This window comes from Cynoglossus semilaevis, chromosome 5 (assembly GCF_000523025.1).
Source record: "Cynoglossus semilaevis isolate Cse_v1.0 chromosome 5, Cse_v1.0, whole genome shotgun sequence".
Classification (NCBI taxonomy): domain Eukaryota; kingdom Metazoa; phylum Chordata; class Actinopteri; order Pleuronectiformes; family Cynoglossidae; genus Cynoglossus; species Cynoglossus semilaevis.
In genome coordinates, this window is record NC_024311.1 from 12,947,459 (window position 1) to 12,967,149 (window position 19,691).

Below are 19,691 nucleotides of genomic sequence, written 5' to 3' on the forward strand. Positions count from 1 at the left end.
AAAAAAAAACAACCATGGTTCTGTTCATTGTCTGCTATGACTCAGAGTTCTTGTGATCCCCTGTCTCTCTCTCTCTCCTCTCTCTCTCCTCTCTGTCCGTCTGTCGGTCTAACTCTGCTGTTTTCTTTTGTTTTCTTTTTTTCTAGAGTTCTGTCTTTCCCTGTTCTTTGTCTTTGTCTGTCTGTCTCTATCTGTCTTTGTCCTTGAATAATATCTGCGTGTCTGGGTCATTGCCTGTGTGCTGGGTTTATCCGTCAGTATGCTCTATCAAAACAGTGAAATCATTTAAAAGTAAAAGTTGAGATTATTTTATACGTTGGTCTGCCTTGCAAAGGTACATCATCTTTTTTGTCATGTAATGTAACATGGGAAGAATGACATGCCCTGTATATCCAACAATTCCACTTCCTATAAACCTGTTGTCATTTGCAGGCAGCAGTTTAAGTTTCATCAAATCTATCCAAGCTAAAAAATATAGCATCTCAACATACTGTACATCAAACCTGTGGCCAAAACCAATCCGCTGGTAGGTTCAGTTTGAATGTTCAAACACTTGATGTTTTGCCAAATTATTATTAAATTAAATTAGATATAAAGATTTTTAAAAATAAAGGAGAAAAACATGGACTTCATGTTATTTGTTGGTAAATATTTTATGACTGTCCTGGTCTGGCCCATTTGACATTTAATCAAGCTGTATGTGGCCCCTGAAACAAAATGACTTTTTCACACCCCTGTTGTTGAGTCTTCAACTTCAGGTCAGAGGTTCTGGATATACAGAAAAAAGCCTTCCATCCAGCCTTTGGGGAGAAAAAATAAAACTTTGAATCACAGATATTATGGTTTATTGCAAAAAAAAAACCCCAAACAAACAGAAAGTTCTCTGTCTTGAAATTGAAATCTCTAAAGCGCATCACAGATAATGAGCCAGCGTCTCTGTCCAAATGTCCCTGAATAGTGAAGTGGCTCTGAAGTGTCTTTGTCTTCCTGGTGCAATAAAACAATCAGAGCTTTGACACAAAGCGACTCAAAGACTCAGGACAGAGAGGAGACTCTGGGCTAATGTTAAAATGAATCCAACGGCAAAGACAGGAGTCACATTCTTCTGTCCTCCCAGGAGACAGAGGGACATCAATGGATCAATACATCATCATGAGGAGAGGGGCTGGGGCCCAGCTGCTGGGGATGATGGGAAATCTTCATCAGTTAAGAGCCAGGTATTGGACCTTCTCTTCTCTTTTTTTTTTTGGTAAATACACTGTTGATTTACTTTGCTGTTCAACCAGAAGATCACCGGTTTGTTGGTTTGATTCCCAGCCATTCTTTATGGATTTGCATCTGCCTCCCTGTGTGGGCATGCATGTTCTCCGTGTACTCAGGTTTATTGACCACAGAGTGGTGTCAATGTGAGCGTGAACAGATGTTTGTCTCTGTGAAGGACAACGTCTGCAGAGTGTGGGTGATTCTTATTATTTACTAACAATGTGTCCTTTTTTTCCCACAGTTAACCTGTTGTAATTGTTATCTATTATTTTATATTGTTTTATTTTAAGACTTTAAATTGCCCTCAGGATTTAAATCTTTGTTTAGACACAGCTGTTTGGTGCAGGGAGGAGTGACAGCTCCAGGCTCTGCAGTAATTCAGTATCTGATCCTTTTACTGCATTTGTTTAGCTTTGACGTCCAGCGCTTCTCCACAAATACCCTGAGGAACTCAGCAGCAGTTTCAGCTGTTGCAGCAGGTTTGACTACTTTGGTCCTTGTCTAACTTGAAAAGGAGGGGCTGTGTTACACCTCCAACTAACTCCTGGACTCTAACCATTAAAAGGAACATTTCTGTACAACATTAATATAAAATATTTAAACAACATATTTAAAAAAATATTTTCCAATTGATGTATTATTCTGTGGTGACACAAAACTTTCTCTCAGTGTGTGAAAGTATTTACAAATTATGCAGTGAAATTAGAAGAAACCAGGAAAAAATATTGGGGAATTGTTTGTTTGATATGAAATGCCTTTAATTGTATTTATTTTATATTTTTAACTTTTGCTTGGGTACATATCAGCAATGCTAGGCTACATTAAATATACTGTTGTTTAGCATTTATTTAAAAAAAATCAGTGCTGTTTCTTCATGTTATTAATGAAAACGTTTTAATAAGTATTTTAAATAACCGTGATTATTTGATTTGAAGATACTTTGATTTGAAGATACTTTTTTTGAGCCACCACATTAACCCTGACCTCTGAAATATAGATTTTATACATAATAAATGGGATCATTTCATTGTAAAAGAGTGAAGACCCCAGAGGAGGTGCTTGGTGTAACCGTGGGGGAGTAAGATAAAAAAAACCTCCCTTCCTTTTACAGCTGAAATTCATATAAAATGAGTCACTAAGTTTCTGACTCATCACCTGTGACTGGATTTTCTTGTATCGTTACAACTTCCTGGACAGTAATGTGAGTAAAGACCCAGGCTTTGACTTCCCCTTGCCCTCATACCCTTCTCTCCTTTCCTCCCCTCAATAGCAGTAATTAAACAACCGTCCCCCCCCTCCACCTTCTTCTTTCACCTCCATCACTGAGTTTGTCTACCGGGCGTCAGCACACCAAGCCAATGACAGCGAAGAGGATGTGGCACTGACTCCCGCCCACATCCTTTTATCTGACCAATGAGGTCACAGAAGGTAGGCACGGGCTCCCGCTGTGGCCCCGCCCCTCGGTGTGACTCTTGAATCTCCTCCTGCAGCTCAACTTGCTGTCATGCTTCCTGAATCCACTCACATGCACAGACAAGGAGGAGTAGAGGAGCTGCTCTATTTTAATCCAACCGCCGGGACTTTTTCATATTTTATTTCTTAACTACAGCCTAACACGCCGTACAGTACAGCTCAGAAGTAACGGTATTTGTCTCATATATATGTTTTTTAGATACAATTTTTTAAGTATTGGGTTTTTTCCAGTCATTTGGGTGTGTGTGTGAGAGATAGAGAAGTAAAGACTGTATGTGTGTGTGTGTGTGTGAGGGATATTGTAAGTAGAGCAGGATGATTGCAGCCCAGCTATTGGCTTATTACTTCACTGAACTCAAGGATGACCAGGTCAAGAAGGTGAGTTTACCTTTTCTTTCTTTTGGGGGGGAGGGAGATTACCAGGTTAATCGCAATTGATCTAAGATGGCATCCTCTAACTGTAAAATGAATGTGTAGAAATCACTTTGAGGAAGTGAGTAATAAAGTTGATGCTTCGTGAGGTGAGCAGCAGTCCAAGACCTGGGTGAGATTTTAGGTTTTGAAAGAGCCATGCTGTGTAGAGACGTGACTTACTGCACAGTGAGAGAATGATGCGGATGGTGATGTAAATTTCCAGAGTGGGAGGAGACTGAAAGCAAAGGACTGATGAAAGGGAACTTGACTCAGTGAGAAAGTCATTTTTAGGGGTCATTCGCTGCACTTGCTTTTTTTTTTTTTTTTTGTCCTCACTTTATTCAAGGGCAGCTAGAACCAGTGATGTAATGATGTCCGGGGGAGGACTGCTTCTCCTGTGACACCCACAATTATAAATACATAGTGTATGTATATAAATGTCTTTATTGTATTATTATAAATTATAAAGGACACGTGAGCCACAAAGGTTTGAATAAATTCATCTAAAGAAACTCAGCTTTTATGCTGGTTTTGTTTGGAACCATATTAATATTTGGAAATTTAGCTGAAGGCTAACAGTTTGATAGCCAGGCATCTAATGTCATAAAATTTGAAATGATATAAAAAAAAATAAAAAACTGTATTCACATATACAGTACAGACAACAATTACACAGACACACACATATATAGAAATTTATATGTATGTCTAAAATTACTCAAAAATAAAGAAGGAAATTACACAGACATATTGATGCTAGATAAATCAAAAGCTAAAGTAGAGGAAAATACCAATGCTAGATAAATCAAAAGCTAAAGTAGTTGTACTCTAATCTTGTAAATATTAAGTTATACAAAAACAGATATAGCTGAAGATCAAATAAGGTATTTCTGAAAAAAAAACAAGCAAAATCAAAAAATCCCAGTAGAGCCGCAGACCTAGTTAAGGTCACCAAAAACTAGAAAGAGAGAACATTCTAGCAAAATCACATAAAATTATTTACTTAAAAGATACAGAATTCCCCTTAAACAAATATTACTAAAAATACAAAATACTCTGCTAGCTTTGCAATAGCAGTATTTTCAGTATTAAGTATTTGTTGGCCACATTACACTGGAATTGTTCCACAACACATTTATTAAGATAATCATCCATAAAGACAGAGGAAAATCACCACTGGAATAATTTTATCATTTATTTTCCTAAGAAGAAACGTGATGTCCTGTATGTTTGTAGTGAGTTTTTTTAAAGGTTGAAAGAGGAGAAGAACGGTATGAGGAGAACTTCATGAATGTGTGTCTTTCATAACTGCTGCAGTAAGCAGCCCCCGATGTTGGACTACAACTGGTTCAGTGTTAAACTTACTCAACCAGTTGTAGCTGCTTTCACTATGTTGTGTGACGTGTGTCACTCGAGCTTTTCCTGTAAGTACCCAGACTAGTCGTCATACCACAACCGCTCCTGTTACTCAGTTGTGGTCATTTGCATGTGAACGCAAGCTCTACCCACTTGATAGGTAGAGGAGGAGGTTTAAAGACTTCCAGAACTGTTTCTCAACATGTGCTTCTTACTCTGCAAATGGTCTGGGGTCCCTTTAAGGTCTCCTGCTGATGATGTCATCACTGAGGGAAGATTGCATCAAATCCCTTTTTTTTTTTTTGTCTTTTTTCCCCCTGCATTCCTAGCTGCGTCTTTTGCAGAAAAAAAAAAGAAACTCAATCGAAATACATTTTTCAGTACCACATTACTTGATGTACTGTAATACTACACACCCTCCACTGTTCTCCGGTGTGTTTCTCTCCCTCAGGCCCGAAAATAGGCCAGCTTTGAACCATGTGACTGTAGGTGTCAGGAGGAGAAAGCTTACACACAAACTCACCACACACACACACACACAGACACTACCAGGTGTGTACCTATTGTCATTCCAGGACTTAAACACAGTGCTCAGGTTACAGGCTGCAGCATGTTAAAAATGTTAAATGTGTGTTATTGTTCAGGACGGTATCAGCAGCAAACATCATGCTAACTTCAGGTATCAGCAGCAAACATCATGCTAACTTCTGTCAGCACGTTTACATTTACACACACACACACAGATCCACAGTAGAGTTTCACCCCCGGTTTAAAAGCACAGACAGAGAACCACCAACAGACTCCACTGCACCACTACGTTGCCTCTCGTTCTGTACCTGTTTCATGCTAAAATTAGCTCTTAGCTTCTTTGAATCTGCAGAGATAAAGGCGACTCCTCAGTAGATAGACAGCAGGCTGTCTCGTCTGAGCCTCGGTAGATTTTAAGATCACGAGTGTTGAAGTCGTGGGTGGAAGACGGGAAGCGTCTTCCTCCGTAAAACATTTGTGTCTTTTACATAAAATATAGTGTCTTTTACCTTTGAAAAAAAGCAGGATTTGTGTGTGTACTGTACACCATGTGTGTGTGTGTATAAGATGTGCAGGGGGCAGCGGTGAGGGCAGTACTTTTCCACATGGTGAGCCTGTAGTGCAGCAGCAAATGCACAAAGGAGTCGGGTTTCAGTGCTGTGTCAACTTGAGCAGTGACAAGGGGAACAGGACAATGTTGAAGGGGAGGAGCTCAAACAGAGAGGAGAGAGAGGGAGGTACAGTGAAGGACAAGTGAAGGAGGGAGAGAGGGAGGGAGGAGGGGGTGTGAAAGAAACCCCTGGTCTCTGAATCTGTTTTGCAGGAACATTCTGAAGGTCTCTGAATCTGTTTTGCAGGAACATCATTTTATTTATATTAAACATCATTCAAAACATTAGATACGTTATAATTGGTCAGACTTTGTTCAAATCGTGGCTCAGGGTCCAGCTGTGGCCCTCTGGCATGTGTCTTATATGACCAGTCAGTTTAGTCCTCAAAATTAGTTTATTTACCTCCTGTAACGATGACTAAGTTATCGCTGCGGCTATAAGGTTATTTGTCGTCATGTGAAGAATATAAGTCAGTGCAGCAGAGATGAAATGCGATCAGGTGATGCTCAGGCACAGATCTCAGCTGCAGAGAGTCGAGTCACGACTCTGCCATGCTGCTCTGTCTCCTTCAACAGCCGCAGTTTCAGAGGATTTCTGTTGGTTCTTTTTGTGGAGAGGTGTGAACAATGTTGGCTCCTAATCCTCTTCTTTGTGGCAGTTGGTCAGCCTCTCGAGGACACATTGTTATTTAAGTAGTACCATTCAGTGGACTGAGGACGTAGTCAGTCAGTCGGGACATTTGAATGAGAGGTTGTGAGATGACTGACAGCATCTGTGAAAAATCCGATGTTTGATGCCACTTTACTTTTTTAGTACTGCAGTACTGGGAGGGTTATATGTTGGAATCATTAGAAATATATTAATGATAGAAGACATAGAGATTGTGGGTGTAAAAGAGGGAGGTGAAGGAGGAGGAGAAGTAGAAACAGAAGAAGTAGAATAGTAATCAGTGAAGAATATAAAAACGAGAGAAGGAAGAAAATTAAAAAAGGAAAATAATAGAAGAAGAGGTAATAGAAGTAGTAGAAGTAATATAAGTAGTAGTAGTGGTAGTAGTAGTGGTGGTAGTTCGTGTGAGGAGCCGTGACCGTTATCAGCTCATGATAGGTCGAGGCAGCCTTCAGCTACCATCTGAGTCAGGGTCAACCTGATATCAGGTTGTAAAACAATTATTGTAAGAAAATGAATCGGCTGGGTAAACAGGCTGATTTTTAGTCAGTTAAAGTATTAATAGCCTCACTTGCTAGTTTTACTCCTGTGATGGTTTAAAACCGGACTTTTCTTCTAGGTTCACTGGGCTGTGCATATCCACTGTGTCCTGGTCAGTGACCCTGATCCTGAGCCAAAATCATCAACCTTTGACTGTTTGCACTGAGGTCCTATTTTTAGTTTTTCTATTGGATTTGTTCTATTTTTAGGCCTTTACACACAATAGTAGTGGCCGCAATCATCTTTTCGGAGTTCCTTGACCCTTTATTTCAACACAGTACCTCTAAAATATCAGTCTCTTAAATAAAGGTTAGTTTAATTTTGAAGCAAAAGCTGTGACTGTGGTAGGGGGACGTAACAATAGTCCTGTCAAATTGGGGAGTATAATTATTGGGAACATTTTTACATCAATACAAAATTAAAATCCTATTTAAAGGAAAATACAAGACAAAGCAAACACAGTGTAAACTCAGGTGATGTTTGGTGGATTCGCTGTCAACATGGAGCTACTCAATAATATTTCTTGGTAAAAGTGCGTCTGGTTGTGAGAGATAAGAGTGTGCTTGGTTAGAGAGCAGACTGGAAATGTTCAGCCATCAATGAGTCGCTCTTTGGAAATGACAAGGCAGTAAACCCAACTCATGGTGGAACACAGACCTCTTTACGACCCTGAGCAGCAGTTTTACACCTAACCAAAATGACTAAGTCCTATGAAGCTGGGAACGTCTGTGTTTTTCCTGGCTGTGAGCTCAGCTGTCTGCGATGGACATGTGTTAATGAGCTTTCAACCTTCAGACACATTTGAACAGAATGCAGGGAATGTTACACCTTCATAGAACTGAAAACCAGGACACTGATCTTCTCGTGTCTGTGTGTCAGTACACTTCAATTAAAAAACTAATAAAATTATTATTTTACAGTTAATGTCATCATTAGATAAAAAAAAAACAATTTACAGTTAATGTCATCATTAGATAAATCTGTCGGATGCAGATTATAAATGTTTTCTGTTTTTGTTCCCGTAACGATAATTTGACCTTAACTTTGTCCTTGAGAGAGATACGATTTTGTAATATTTAAAAGTAACAACTCTCTTATTTGTAATCTACAATGACCTTTTTAAGACGGCTACAGATCTGCTTAACAAAAAGTTGAGCGTCTAATTCCCGAAGTTTGCTACTTCACATGTAGGTGTTTCCTGTGGGTGAGACATTTGATGTACAGCCTCCAGGTGTTCGTCAGGAAGTCAGTTAGAACTGATGTTTCTGTTGAACTTTAGGCTAACGAAACACACAGCATGTGTCAGCCGCAGGGTTTTACTGTTGACGTACAACTGTTGTTTGGACCAAAACACAAGAACGAGTCTCTGTGTGTGTTGAATGTTTTGAGGTGTTTTACCCTCCTGTGGTCTGTTAAAGTATTGGTTCACATTCAGTAAAAATATAAAGTTAGCGTAGCTCGGAGCAGTGACTCTGACCTTCAACTTCAGCCAAGATTTTTTTATTTTATTACAGCACATTAAGTCAAATTATACTTTATGGGATCACCTCACAAAAAGCTGGCAGAGGAGCTCAACTGTACAGGAAATACGGTGAATGTGTGGCTACTCAAACAGGAAGTTGGAGAATGCCTCTGGATTCCTGAGTGAATGTCACATTGAACCACAATATTAATGTCCCATTGCACAAGTCACATTTTAGAACCACTGAATGGGGAATGTATTTACATTACCACGTGTGTGTGTGTGTGTTCCGAAGGCGTGAACAATAAAATGTTTACACAGCATTATTAGGAAACCGACTGTTAATTCAGTTACTGTGTGTGACTGACAACTGAAAGCGTTAGCGTTAGTCCACCTTGGCTCTGCTTTCACAATGACAACGGAGGTCAGAGTGAACGTGACGTTTGACCAACACTTCAATCTGTGACTATCCCTCACCTGCTGATTCGTCACACTCACACTTGGATCATAAAACATTTCATTCCGTAACTGCACTCACGTTGTGACGCAATAGTGTGTTTCTTCAGAATTGTTTAACATCCTGTTCCTGGGGGTTCTTACAGTACGTCTTCAGTCTCAGACTGGTGTTTGCTTTGGTGGTGATGATAACACAGTGTTGCAACAGGCAGTGGGACTGTCCAACGTTTGGCAAAGATACAGCATGAACTAACTCCCCGTGCCCTTTGTGACCTTACAGACTGTGTGTCTGTTGATGATTTTAGCCGTTCACCATGACATGTGCTTTTATGACCTTTCTTCTGGTAATACTGCACTTATTGACCTTGAGACATCGATGTTATAAAGTAATGATTTATTTCTGCAAAGTTAAGTTTTATGTTGTAGACAAGCAGGAAGTGCTTTAACTGAAACATGATTTATCATTTTACTAGTTTTTCTATACACCTAATATTGTTGGATTTAACCCTTTTTTGGTATAAAATAATATTTTTAGTCATCTTGGTGCTGTTGAGTCACTTCTGTATTTTTATGATTCTTAAATTTTTAAAAATAAATATTATGGTGAGTCAGACTTTTGCTAGGGTTGTACTGTTCCAGGCCCAGTGCTGTTAAACTCAGGTGAAACATCAGCGAATTCAGCATTAGGACAAAATCTTACAGCAAGTCTTGCTCTTCTTCATCACCGATGTTTAAATACCTCCAATCTGCTTGTTTTCAGATTGATAAGTACCTCTACTCCATGCGTTTCTCTGATGAGACTTTACTGGACATCACACAGCGGTTTCGCATGGAGCTGGCCAACGGACTGGGCCGGGACACAAACCCCACAGCTGTACTGAAGATGCTGCCCACATTTGTGCGATCGATCCCCGATGGCTCAGGTGAGATTCCATTTCCTGCTTCAAGACATCCTTCAGTTTTTGAGTTGTTTTTTTTGGATACAGTTTATATCTAAATAAAATATTTTATTTTTGGTACTCCTATTTATCCTGTTGGGGAATTTTCTCTGTGAAACAACACAAAATATCACCAAAATACCCAGCAGCAGCCACAATTCTCAGATTACCAATCTGAGTAATCTCTCAGATTACCAGCCCAATCCTTTCACCACTGGGCCCCGTTTTTCTCCTACAACTGAAACCTGGACATTTTTTGTCAATGATTGATTTTCCAGAACCATTTTTATTAAGGGTTTTTTAAATGAAACCCATTGGAGTCCGTTAGGAGGCGTCTCCACTTCAACATGCTGACTAATCCATACAGAGAGCCATGGCTCTGTCCTTGAAACTCACTGGAAATGAAACACTTCAGGATGAAGCGGTGTCTGTCTGTGTGAATCAGGTCTGGACTCAGTGTTCATACAGACTGAATTACAGAAGTCACACACCAACTGGTTTGTTCTAAATGAAAAAAAAAAAACCCCACCAACGTGACTACATTTTGACCTGCACAGAATGTTCTGGCACCAAATGAAAATGCCTTCAATTCCTGCCAGGTTACAATTATAATGATTTAACCTTTTTTATCGGGGAAGTTGACTTGTGGTTCTTATGAGATCTCAATTGCTACACTTCAGTGTTGGCTAAGATGCGTTACGGAACTTAAGCTGCTGCAACACCACGAACATTCTGATCAGATTTTTTTCCGACCCAGTTGATGTTTTTTAATGTGTAACTGTAACGAAAAGGGAAGAAAAAATGATGGAATTGAGAATTGGTTCTCAAATGGAGCTATGGGTCCTCCCTGGGTGGCATGTAGTGAGATTTCAAAATGTGCATGTTGTACTTTTGTTTTGGGTGAAGTAAGGTAGTTCCAATAAAAACGTTTTACTTGTTTTAAAATGGATTATCTGAAAATAGCCCTCTCCCACAGCTGGGCCTGTCAGCGTACAGGACTGCGTACTGATGGGTAAAACTGCAAACTAAAACTTTTGTCACTTTTTTGTCTTCATAGAGAAAGGCGACTTCATCGCTCTGGACCTGGGCGGCAGTAACTTCAGGATTCTTCGTGTGAAAGTGAGCCATGAGAAGAAACAAACCGTTCAGATGGAGAGTCAAATCTACAACACACCAGAGGACATCATCCACGGAACTGGAACCAGAGTAGGTTCAGACAGTAATGCAATATTAACATTATTACACTACTGTGTAAAACAAAGTTACCACCTAAGGTAAATTGAATGTGACACATATCTAATCTGGTAGCTTGTTTTGGGCTAGCTAGCCTTTTGGAATAACTTTTCAAATTTTATGCAAATTCTTTGGTTATATTTCCACTATTTTTCACACTTATTTTGCCATTGTATAAAGAAATACTGAGGACCAGCAGAGGGCGTTAAAACCCAAAATTATTGACAATGTTTCTACGAAGTCGTTTTGCTTCGAGGCCCTGCTAATTTGTGCCTAATCTTTGTCCGCCTTCGTTCCAGCTGTTTGACCATGTGGCCGAATGCCTGGGTGACTTCATAGAAAAGCACGACATTAAAGAGAAGAAACTTCCAGTAGGGTTCACCTTCTCTTTCCCCTGTCAGCAGACCAAACTGGACGAGGTAAAAACGAAAGCACACGATCAAATCTGTGCAGCACATTTCCTGTTTTAATCAATGTGGTCCAATTGGCATAACTTACCTGACTGACACGTTCTTTCTCTCCCTGTGTGTTTAACTATAGAGCTATCTAATAACATGGACAAAGCGCTTCAAGGCTAGTGGAGTTGAAGGAATGAACGTCGTGGAGCTACTGAACAAAGCCATCAAGAAAAAAGGGGTAAGAACTTGGTTTGAAGCTAAACTTTTGTAGCAAAATTTTGAATTAGTCGAAATAAATTTGAGCAGAATTTCACACAGAATTTTTTAAATTTTTCTTAGACTTATGAAGCTGACATCATGGCTGTAGTCAATGATACAGTTGGGACAATGATGACCTGTGGTTTTGACGACCAACGCTGTGAAGTTGGAATCATCATTGGTAAAAAAAACCCCCAAAAAATGACAATCTTTCTGTTTCTAACCAGATTGTGCCTGTACTTGAACAGTTTTTGTGTCGGGTCCTTTAGGCACAGGCACCAACGCCTGCTACATGGAGGAGCTGCGTCACATTGACCTGGTGGAAGGAGACGAGGGCAGGATGTGTGTGAACACGGAGTGGGGAGCATTTGGAGACGACGGCCGGCTGGAAGACATCAGGACAGAGTTCGACAGAGAAATAGACAGAGGTTCTCTCAACCCCGGGAAACAGCTGTAAGTTGGTGCAAAAAAAGGCAGCGTAAACACAAATCTGTAGGTAATGTCCATGTGTTTTTGGACAGAGGATGTTGTGATTTTAGATCTTGAAAACAATTAAACCATAGATAGTTAGTCAGAAATAGCTCAGAGGAAGATATAGAATGAACTTTGATCCGATTAAATAAAGATAGAAATGGTCAAAAAGTAAGTGGGATTTGGTGTAAAAAATTGTATTTGGTCAAAAAGTGGGATTTGGTGTAAAAAATTGTATATTTACCTGCTAGGGTGAGCAGATTTTAGCCCTGGAACAGAAAAAACATTATGTCAAATGAAAAGTCAGATGAAAAAATTGATAGTTGAATTGCATGAAAATATATCTTGTTAAACTGGATGCTAAAGAAATAGCCAAATATACCAATACCAAAAGGTTAGGCAACATTTGATAATGTTACTGTACAAATCCTGTTCCATTTATCAAACTGTGACCACGAAGAAACAAAAGTTCCTGAATGAAAACAGTTGTGACATGTACTGCTTCGTGCTTTGCCTCAGATTTGAGAAGATGGTGAGTGGGATGTACCTGGGGGAGCTGGTCCGTCTCATACTGGTGAAGATGGCCAGAGAGGGAATGCTGTTTGAAGGAAGGATCACCCCGGAGCTTCTGACCAGAGGGACGTTTGAAACCAAACACATCTCAGCCATTGAAAAGTGAGTGATTCCGGTCATTTTTGAATCCATCTTATAAATATGTCAACCCGATGCTAAAACGTTGCCCGCTGTGTATCTGTTAGGAATAAGGAGGGACTGTGCAAAGCCAAAGAGATTTTAACCAAACTGGGTGTGGAGCCCTCTGATGAGGACTGTATTGCTGTGCAGCACGTATGTCATTTCTCCCAAACATCTGAGTCATGTTAATGAAGCCTTTTGATTACAATAGGAAAACAATCCTGGCCAAATCCCTTCACTTTTTTGTATTTGAGTAACAAAGGAATTTTGATCATATTTAACCAGGAAGTCTTACAGCATACTTTAATTTTTTTGTCTGTTAAAAAGCAGGTTGTGTTGTAGGAATATCTACTTTTATGTGACATTAGTTGTTTTTATTGTCTTTCCGTAGGTGTGTGCCATTGTGTCCTTCCGCTCTGCTAACCTTATAGCTGCTGTGCTAGCTGGTATTCTGAAGAGACTGAAGGAAAACAAAGGTGTTTCCCGACTACGCACCACTGTAGGCATTGACGGCTCTCTCTACAAAATGCACCCGCAGTAAGTCAGAGTTAATTCATACAGTTTACTTTTTAGTCTTAATTTCTTGTCAAATGAATTTGATTCAAACCCGATCAAAGAGCAATAATTCCAAATTGGATCTGGGTTAACAAAAAAACATGCTGCTTGATTTAAGCAGATTCTGATGGAACCTGGTGGTCGACAGTTAACCACGTTTCAAAAGAAAGCTTAAAATAAAAACACTTCTGACTTTTTTTCCAGATATGCCCGTCGCCTTCACAAGACGGTCCGTCGTTTGGTCCCGGACTCTGACGTGCGTTTCCTCCTGTCAGAGAGCGGCAGCAGTAAAGGAGCGGCCATGGTCACGGCTGTAGCCTACAGACTGGCCAACCAGTCACAGGAAATCAAAGAAATGCTGTCGGAGTTTCGATTGACCAATGACCAGCTGCTGGAGGTAGGGATAGAAAGTTTTAAGAAACGTATCATCATTGTATAGCATGTCAGAGTATTGCTGAATTTTTTTTTATTCTTGTTATAGAATTTGTTTTGAGATGTAGCACTTGTTTTTCTGTGTTTTTTATGTGAAATGCTAACGAATAAAATCGAATTAGAGGAACTTGACCAATTCTCCAATCACAGACAAGACATTTTTTTTCCATTAATTTACCAGGCTAACCCAATTCTCAAATCACAGACAAGACATGTAAAAACAAAAGAGATGTTAAAAGTAATTTTTTCCATTAATTTACCAGGCTAACTGTAAATTCAACATGGTGTTTTCTGTACTTCAGGTGAAAAATCGAATGACAAGTGAAATGCAAAAAGGCCTTTCAAAGAGCACTCAGGAATCTGCTACCATGAAGATGTTGCCAACCTTCGTCTGCAGCACTCCTGACGGCACAGGTGAAGCCCAGACACACTTCATTCCACACACAGGTGTACAGTAAGCTGTGGTGTCTCTGTCTGTTTGTCAATGACAGCCAGTCATTTCTCTGTATCTTTATTTTTCCAGAGTACGGTGATTTCCTGGCCTTGGATTTAGGGGGAACAAACTTCAGAGTTCTGTTGGTCAAGATCCGTTCGGGCAAGAAGAAATCCGTGGAGATGCACAACAAGATTTATGCCATTCCTCTGGAAGTGATGCAGGGCACAGGAGAGGAGGTGACTAAATAATTCCTCCTTAAGTGCACAGCTGGAATGAGACGAATCAGGAGTTGTAATATGACAGTAATATGGGGTAGACATTAATGAGTCGTGTACTGGTGTTGACACTGGATCCAGTCCAAGGCCGACATCAGTTCAAAGTCAGGACACACTCATCTCTAACTGCTTAATCTTTCGTGGTCACTCTCAACAGTAACTGGGCTCAGTTCTCCAGTCCATCACAGCGCCACCTACTGTATGGAGACAAAACAACCACTAACAATCACATTCACACCTCAAGTGTACAATATCTGATATGCCGATATTGTTCACTTAATTTCTGATTCCGATATCAACCCATACCGATATAGACCTGGTAACGTTTATTTATCTGTACAAACCACTGTATGAGTCTGGCATCACAGTCTTTTTTTTTTTTTTAATCAAGGACAAATCAGTGTTCATACCTTAGTTCAAGGCAATAAAAATGTGATGCAGGGGTTTTTAACCTGGGATTTGAACCGTCTTCTGAGAGTTCGAACGAACGTTCAACTTTTGGAAACAAAGTGTCAGTCAAATCATCTAAATGAAAATTTTCAGATATTTCACAAACGTGTGTCAGTGAATGGAAGATTTTCTTGATTCCAACTCAGAGCACAGTTTTTTTTCCATCCTGGCACAAGTTGGTCTCACCTCGTCTTTTCTGTCCTCCTCTTGTCCCCAGCTGTTTGATCACATTGTACAGTGCATCAGTGACTTCCTGGACTACATGGGTATGAAGAACGCTCGTCTGCCTCTGGGCTTCACCTTCTCCTTCCCCTGCAAACAGACCAGCCTGGATGCTGTATGTGTGATCACCTTTCTGTTGATCTGTTGATGTTTTTTTTTTTTAATTCTCTTTTGGTTTTTACTTTACGTTGTACGTCATACATTGGATTGTTTTACTATTTCTTTTTAATTGGTGTTGTTTTTTGGGAAGTGTTTGCCCTTCATTATGTCTCTGAAGCGTAACAGACTGTCAGTCAATCAGACTGATGTTTTTATGATCTCTCAGTACAAAGATCACTGCAGTGGACTTTATCATCTCCTGTCTGTGTGCAGGGCATCCTACTGACGTGGACCAAAGGCTTCAAGGCCACAGACTGTGAAGGAGAGGATGTGGTGGGACTGTTGAGAGAAGCCATCAAGAGGAGAGAGGTAGAATAGTTCAACATTTGCCATCATTTGGTTAAACATGAAACTGTGAGAAAGAGTTGGAATGCATCTCCACGTGTTTTGATTTCAGGAGTTTGACCTGGATGTGGTGGCCGTCGTCAACGACACCGTGGGAACCATGATGACCTGCGCCTACGAAGAACCTACCTGTCAGATTGGACTCATCGCTGGTTAGTTGTACTTTAATGTTATTCTGTGCTCAGACCCATACTGGTCCGTGGACCAGAGCTTGGGGACCCCTGCACTATTTGATACACTTCAGCAGCAGCAGTCCCCGACCTTTTATGTGCACTGCGGCCTGTTACTAAATGACCTATGGACCCGTACTGGGACTCTTGTACATGTTTGAATGTGTGATGGATTGTTTACATATTTTAAGCTGAGCGGTGGGCCACTTAAGATGATCAGGTGGGCTGGATTTGGCCCCCGGGCCTTGAGTTTGACATGTGGATTCACACCCCTCACCTTAGGTCACTGTGTTGTGTGTGACTGTAGGCACTGGCAGTAACGCCTGTTACATGGAGGACATGAGGAACATCGAGATGATCGAGGAAGACAAGGGACAGATGTGCATCAACATGGAGTGGGGAGCCTTCGGAGACAACGGATGTCTGGACGACATCAGGACGGAATATGATCGCAATGTGGACGACTTCTCTCTCAATCCAGGCAAACAAAGGTACTTACTCTCAAGTACAGTAGTACTCTGGGTAGGATACCACCGAGTACCCATCGACTAGTACAGCGTTGGAAATAGCATCAGGTGTAAAATCTCTTCCGAATCACTGTGTGGTGACCCCTGACAGAGGGACAGACCATGAGGGGGATTATTCTCTCAATTCCTTAAAACGGTTCCTTATTATTAGTGGTTCCATAATAACCTGCCAAAAAGTATTTTATTTTGAAAATAAAATATTTAAATATCAGTTAGATTTTATATTGAAATGTTCCCACATATTAGTGCTACAGGCTTCATGTAGATACTAATAGTCTGTAACCGTAGCTGTTGTTTTCAACAATTAGCAATAAGAATGTGTGGTTCTTATGTGGTTCACCCAGGTATGAGAAGATGTGCAGTGGCATGTACCTGGGAGAAATCGTGCGAAACATCCTCATAGACATGACCAAGAGAGGATTCCTGTTCCGAGGGCAGATCTCTGAGACCCTGAAGACCAGAGGCATCTTTGAGACAAAGTTTCTGTCCCAGATAGAGAGGTAAAAAAAATATCTAATCTAATTCTCACCAGGACGACTCGTACCACAACATCTTTGTCTTTAATTTGTGTGTCTTCACCCACAGTGACAGACTGGCTCTGCTGCAGGTCAGATCCATCCTGCAACACCTAGGACTGGACAGCACGTGTGATGACAGTATCATAGTCAAAGAGGTGAGAAAGTTTGAGAAACTCTATCATATCATGAACTAACAATAATTTAACAATTGAATTCTTTAATTTCTTTTGTTTTTTTTTTAAATTAAATTAATTAATCTATGTGTGGTACAAAAATCTTTAAAAAAATCTAATTATGCCAATAATAATGAGCAGTTTAACTTCCAGCTCAGTAAACCGTAGTACTGCATGTGCAGTATTTCTGACACTGGTTCTCAATCTCAGGTGTGCGAGGCAGTGTCACGTCGAGCAGCTCAGCTGTGCGGGGCAGGAATGGCAGCGGTGGCCGATAAAATCCGGAAGAACCGTGGAAAGGACCATCTGGAGATCATTGTTGGTGTGGATGGAACTCTGTACAAGCTTCATCCACAGTGAGTTGACATGTAGCTCTTCTGTTAGCTTTGAGCTAACTTCCTGATCACCAACGTTTGGACGTATTTCAGGCTGACCTTTAATTATCTTTCTTTGACGTGGTATATATTTTTGCTAAGTTTGTGTAGCTGCTATTATGCTACTTATTTTTACTTATTTTGCCTGAATGGTTTCTTTTTTTTTACATAATTTCAGCAAACGGCTGTTTCTATTAACTTTCAGATTTTAGCATTTGGTTAAACTGTTTTTGATAACACAAGCACTAACAATTTCTTTAAAAAAGACAAGTTTTTTCAGTAAATTCAGTTTAAGTTATAAATTTAAAAATTGTGTGTGTTGTACATATTTTTTATAACCTGCTGCCTCCTCATCACGTCGAGTCAGGCTCCAGTTGTCAATACCTGAGAGCTGTTGCAAAAACCTAAACATATCAAATATTTAATAAAAATGTATATTTTTAACCTTATGGTGGATTAGTTTGGTACAAACAACACTAGCTCTAAGTTAATAAACTGTTGTTTTTTTTGTTTTTTTCAAATTTTGACTTTGTGTCAGAGGAGGCAGCATCTTGTTTACACTCAAATACTTGTACCAGACAAGTTCCTGCTGGTACTTCACTCTCTGGATGCAGTTCTAGTACACACGCCCTGCCAAATTCCACAAACCCACGAAGCCTCACATCTATCTGAATATGAGCTCGTCTTTATTTTTTTCTTTCAACTGTGACTTTTTTTTAAAAACCTTTTTTGTAACATTATCCAAAAAATGTTTTTTCTGTTTTTTAGCTTTTCCCGGATTATGCACCAGACGGTGAAGGAACTGGCTCCTCAGTGTGACGTGAACTTCCTGCTGTCAGAGGACGGCAGCGGTAAAGGAGCTGCCCTCATCACAGCTGTGGGCTGCAGACTGAGACAGGAGCTGAACAATAAATAGATGCTATCTCCCCGCTCCCCCACTGACGTCCCCCACTCACTGATCTCTCCCCTTGGCCTTCTTCCCTCACTCTTAGTCTCTTAGTCTTTACTCACATACTTAGTCTTTTGTCCAGTCCAATTCAGTTAATGTATCACGTTCCAGGAGCTGCTTAAAGTCCCACGTGACAAAACATGAGGGAAAGTCAGACGTTGAATGTGTATAGATAAAAGTGCACAGCTGGAGAAGAAAGACTCCTTTGTCGCCACCTACAGGATTCCTGTGATAACTTCTGAGAAGGTTTGTTGCAGCAGCAAGCACTACAACTGCGGAGACAATTCAACACGGAAGTACTGCAGTGAGGCCGAGACGTGTGTAGTAAATACAGGGTTTTTAAATGAAAAAACAACAACACAGTTTTAGACCAAAGTGTTTCTGCTGTAGCTCACTCACGTACTGTACGTAGGTTTAATTATAAAAGTGTAACAAGGAAAAAAAATAAGGAAATATTTTTCCTCGTTAAAGTCGCTATTTATTTTATTTTTATATTGGGTTGTGTTGACGAATGTTACTGCTTTATTGAAGCACAACGCACTTGTCAGGTGACCGGACCTGTGTTGTTGACGTAGACGTGTTGGCAGGTGTGAGAGTCGTGGTGTGTACAGTCTCTTTCTCTCTGTGTGAGAACGTTTTCATCTAGAAACTGCAATGTCACGCTTTCATGAATACAAACAAGAACCAACCCCTCGTGGAACTTTTTTTTTCTTTTAATATATATTTTAACTCTTGTGGTCTGAACATAACTAAATGTTAAGATTGATATACAAGGAAGAATTTTGAAAAAAAAAAAACAACCAACTGTTAAAACAACGGCTAGTATTCTAATTAAATTATTTTTATTAGAAAATTAAAAATTGTATCTAAATATATATGTATTGGAAAATTTAAATATATATGTAGCTATATATATATATATGTATATATATATATATATATATACATGTATATTTATAGTATATATGTTATGCATAACTATATACAAATATATATTTATATGCATATATATACACATTTTCTATAGGTCAAACTGGGCTGCACAATCTAAAAGAAAGTCTACTTTTACCATTAACTAATTTTTCATATTGTAATATTACACTAAAATAGTCCTTAAAATTTAGAAACATTTCTTAAACTTTTACCATAATACTGAGAACCATGTAAACATTTTTAATAAAACACAACGTTTCATGATCCTTTTTTACTTATAAGTAGAATTTATGCAAAAAAAAAAATCTTTCAGTGTGACCCTAGCAAAGAAATCCAGTTTTGTTAGTTTTTTAATCGTAGTCCACCTTCATTTGATTTAAATCTTCATATAAACCTAAGAAAATGCTGCA

The 19,691-nt window shown here is 39.6% G+C and overlaps 1 protein-coding gene and 1 long non-coding RNA gene across 2 annotated transcripts; both read left to right on the top strand.

Annotated features, from left to right (window-relative positions):
• The first annotated feature begins 3,051 nt into the window (after window positions 1-3,051).
• Window positions 3,052-18,804, top strand: LOC103379132 (hexokinase-1). The gene is made up of 21 exons (XM_008310583.3): window positions 3,052-3,114; window positions 9,533-9,695; window positions 10,768-10,916; window positions 11,243-11,362; window positions 11,484-11,579; window positions 11,681-11,780; window positions 11,869-12,052; window positions 12,590-12,745; window positions 12,829-12,916; window positions 13,155-13,300; window positions 13,523-13,715; window positions 14,053-14,164; window positions 14,274-14,422; window positions 15,129-15,248; window positions 15,506-15,601; window positions 15,690-15,789; window positions 16,115-16,298; window positions 16,679-16,834; window positions 16,920-17,007; window positions 17,236-17,381; window positions 18,168-18,804. Exons 1-21 carry the CDS (start codon window positions 3,052-3,054, stop codon window positions 18,313-18,315), a joined length of 2,757 nt encoding a protein of 918 aa, XP_008308805.1. The 3' UTR covers window positions 18,316-18,804.
• On the top strand, window positions 4,837-7,751 carry LOC112487026 (uncharacterized). Its single transcript, XR_003049729.1, has 3 exons — window positions 4,837-5,154; window positions 5,186-5,836; window positions 5,871-7,751. It is a non-coding gene; the product is annotated as an uncharacterized LOC112487026 (long non-coding RNA).
• Window positions 18,805-19,691: the final 887 nt, after the last annotated feature.

What these genes read in the sequence shown, in the direction of transcription:
- LOC103379132 (XM_008310583.3), top strand. Translation starts at nt 3,052, where the DNA reads ATGATTGCAGCCCAGCTATTGGCTTATTACTTCACTGAACTCAAGGAT. An exon ending in ATCGATCCCCGATGGCTCAG is followed by an intron (nt 9,696 to 10,767) that starts GTGAGATTCCAT and finishes TTGTCTTCATAG; the next exon opens with AGAAAGGCGACTTCATCGCT. An exon ending in TGAAGTTGGAATCATCATTG is followed by an intron (nt 11,781 to 11,868) that starts GTAAAAAAAACC and finishes CGGGTCCTTTAG; the next exon opens with GCACAGGCACCAACGCCTGC.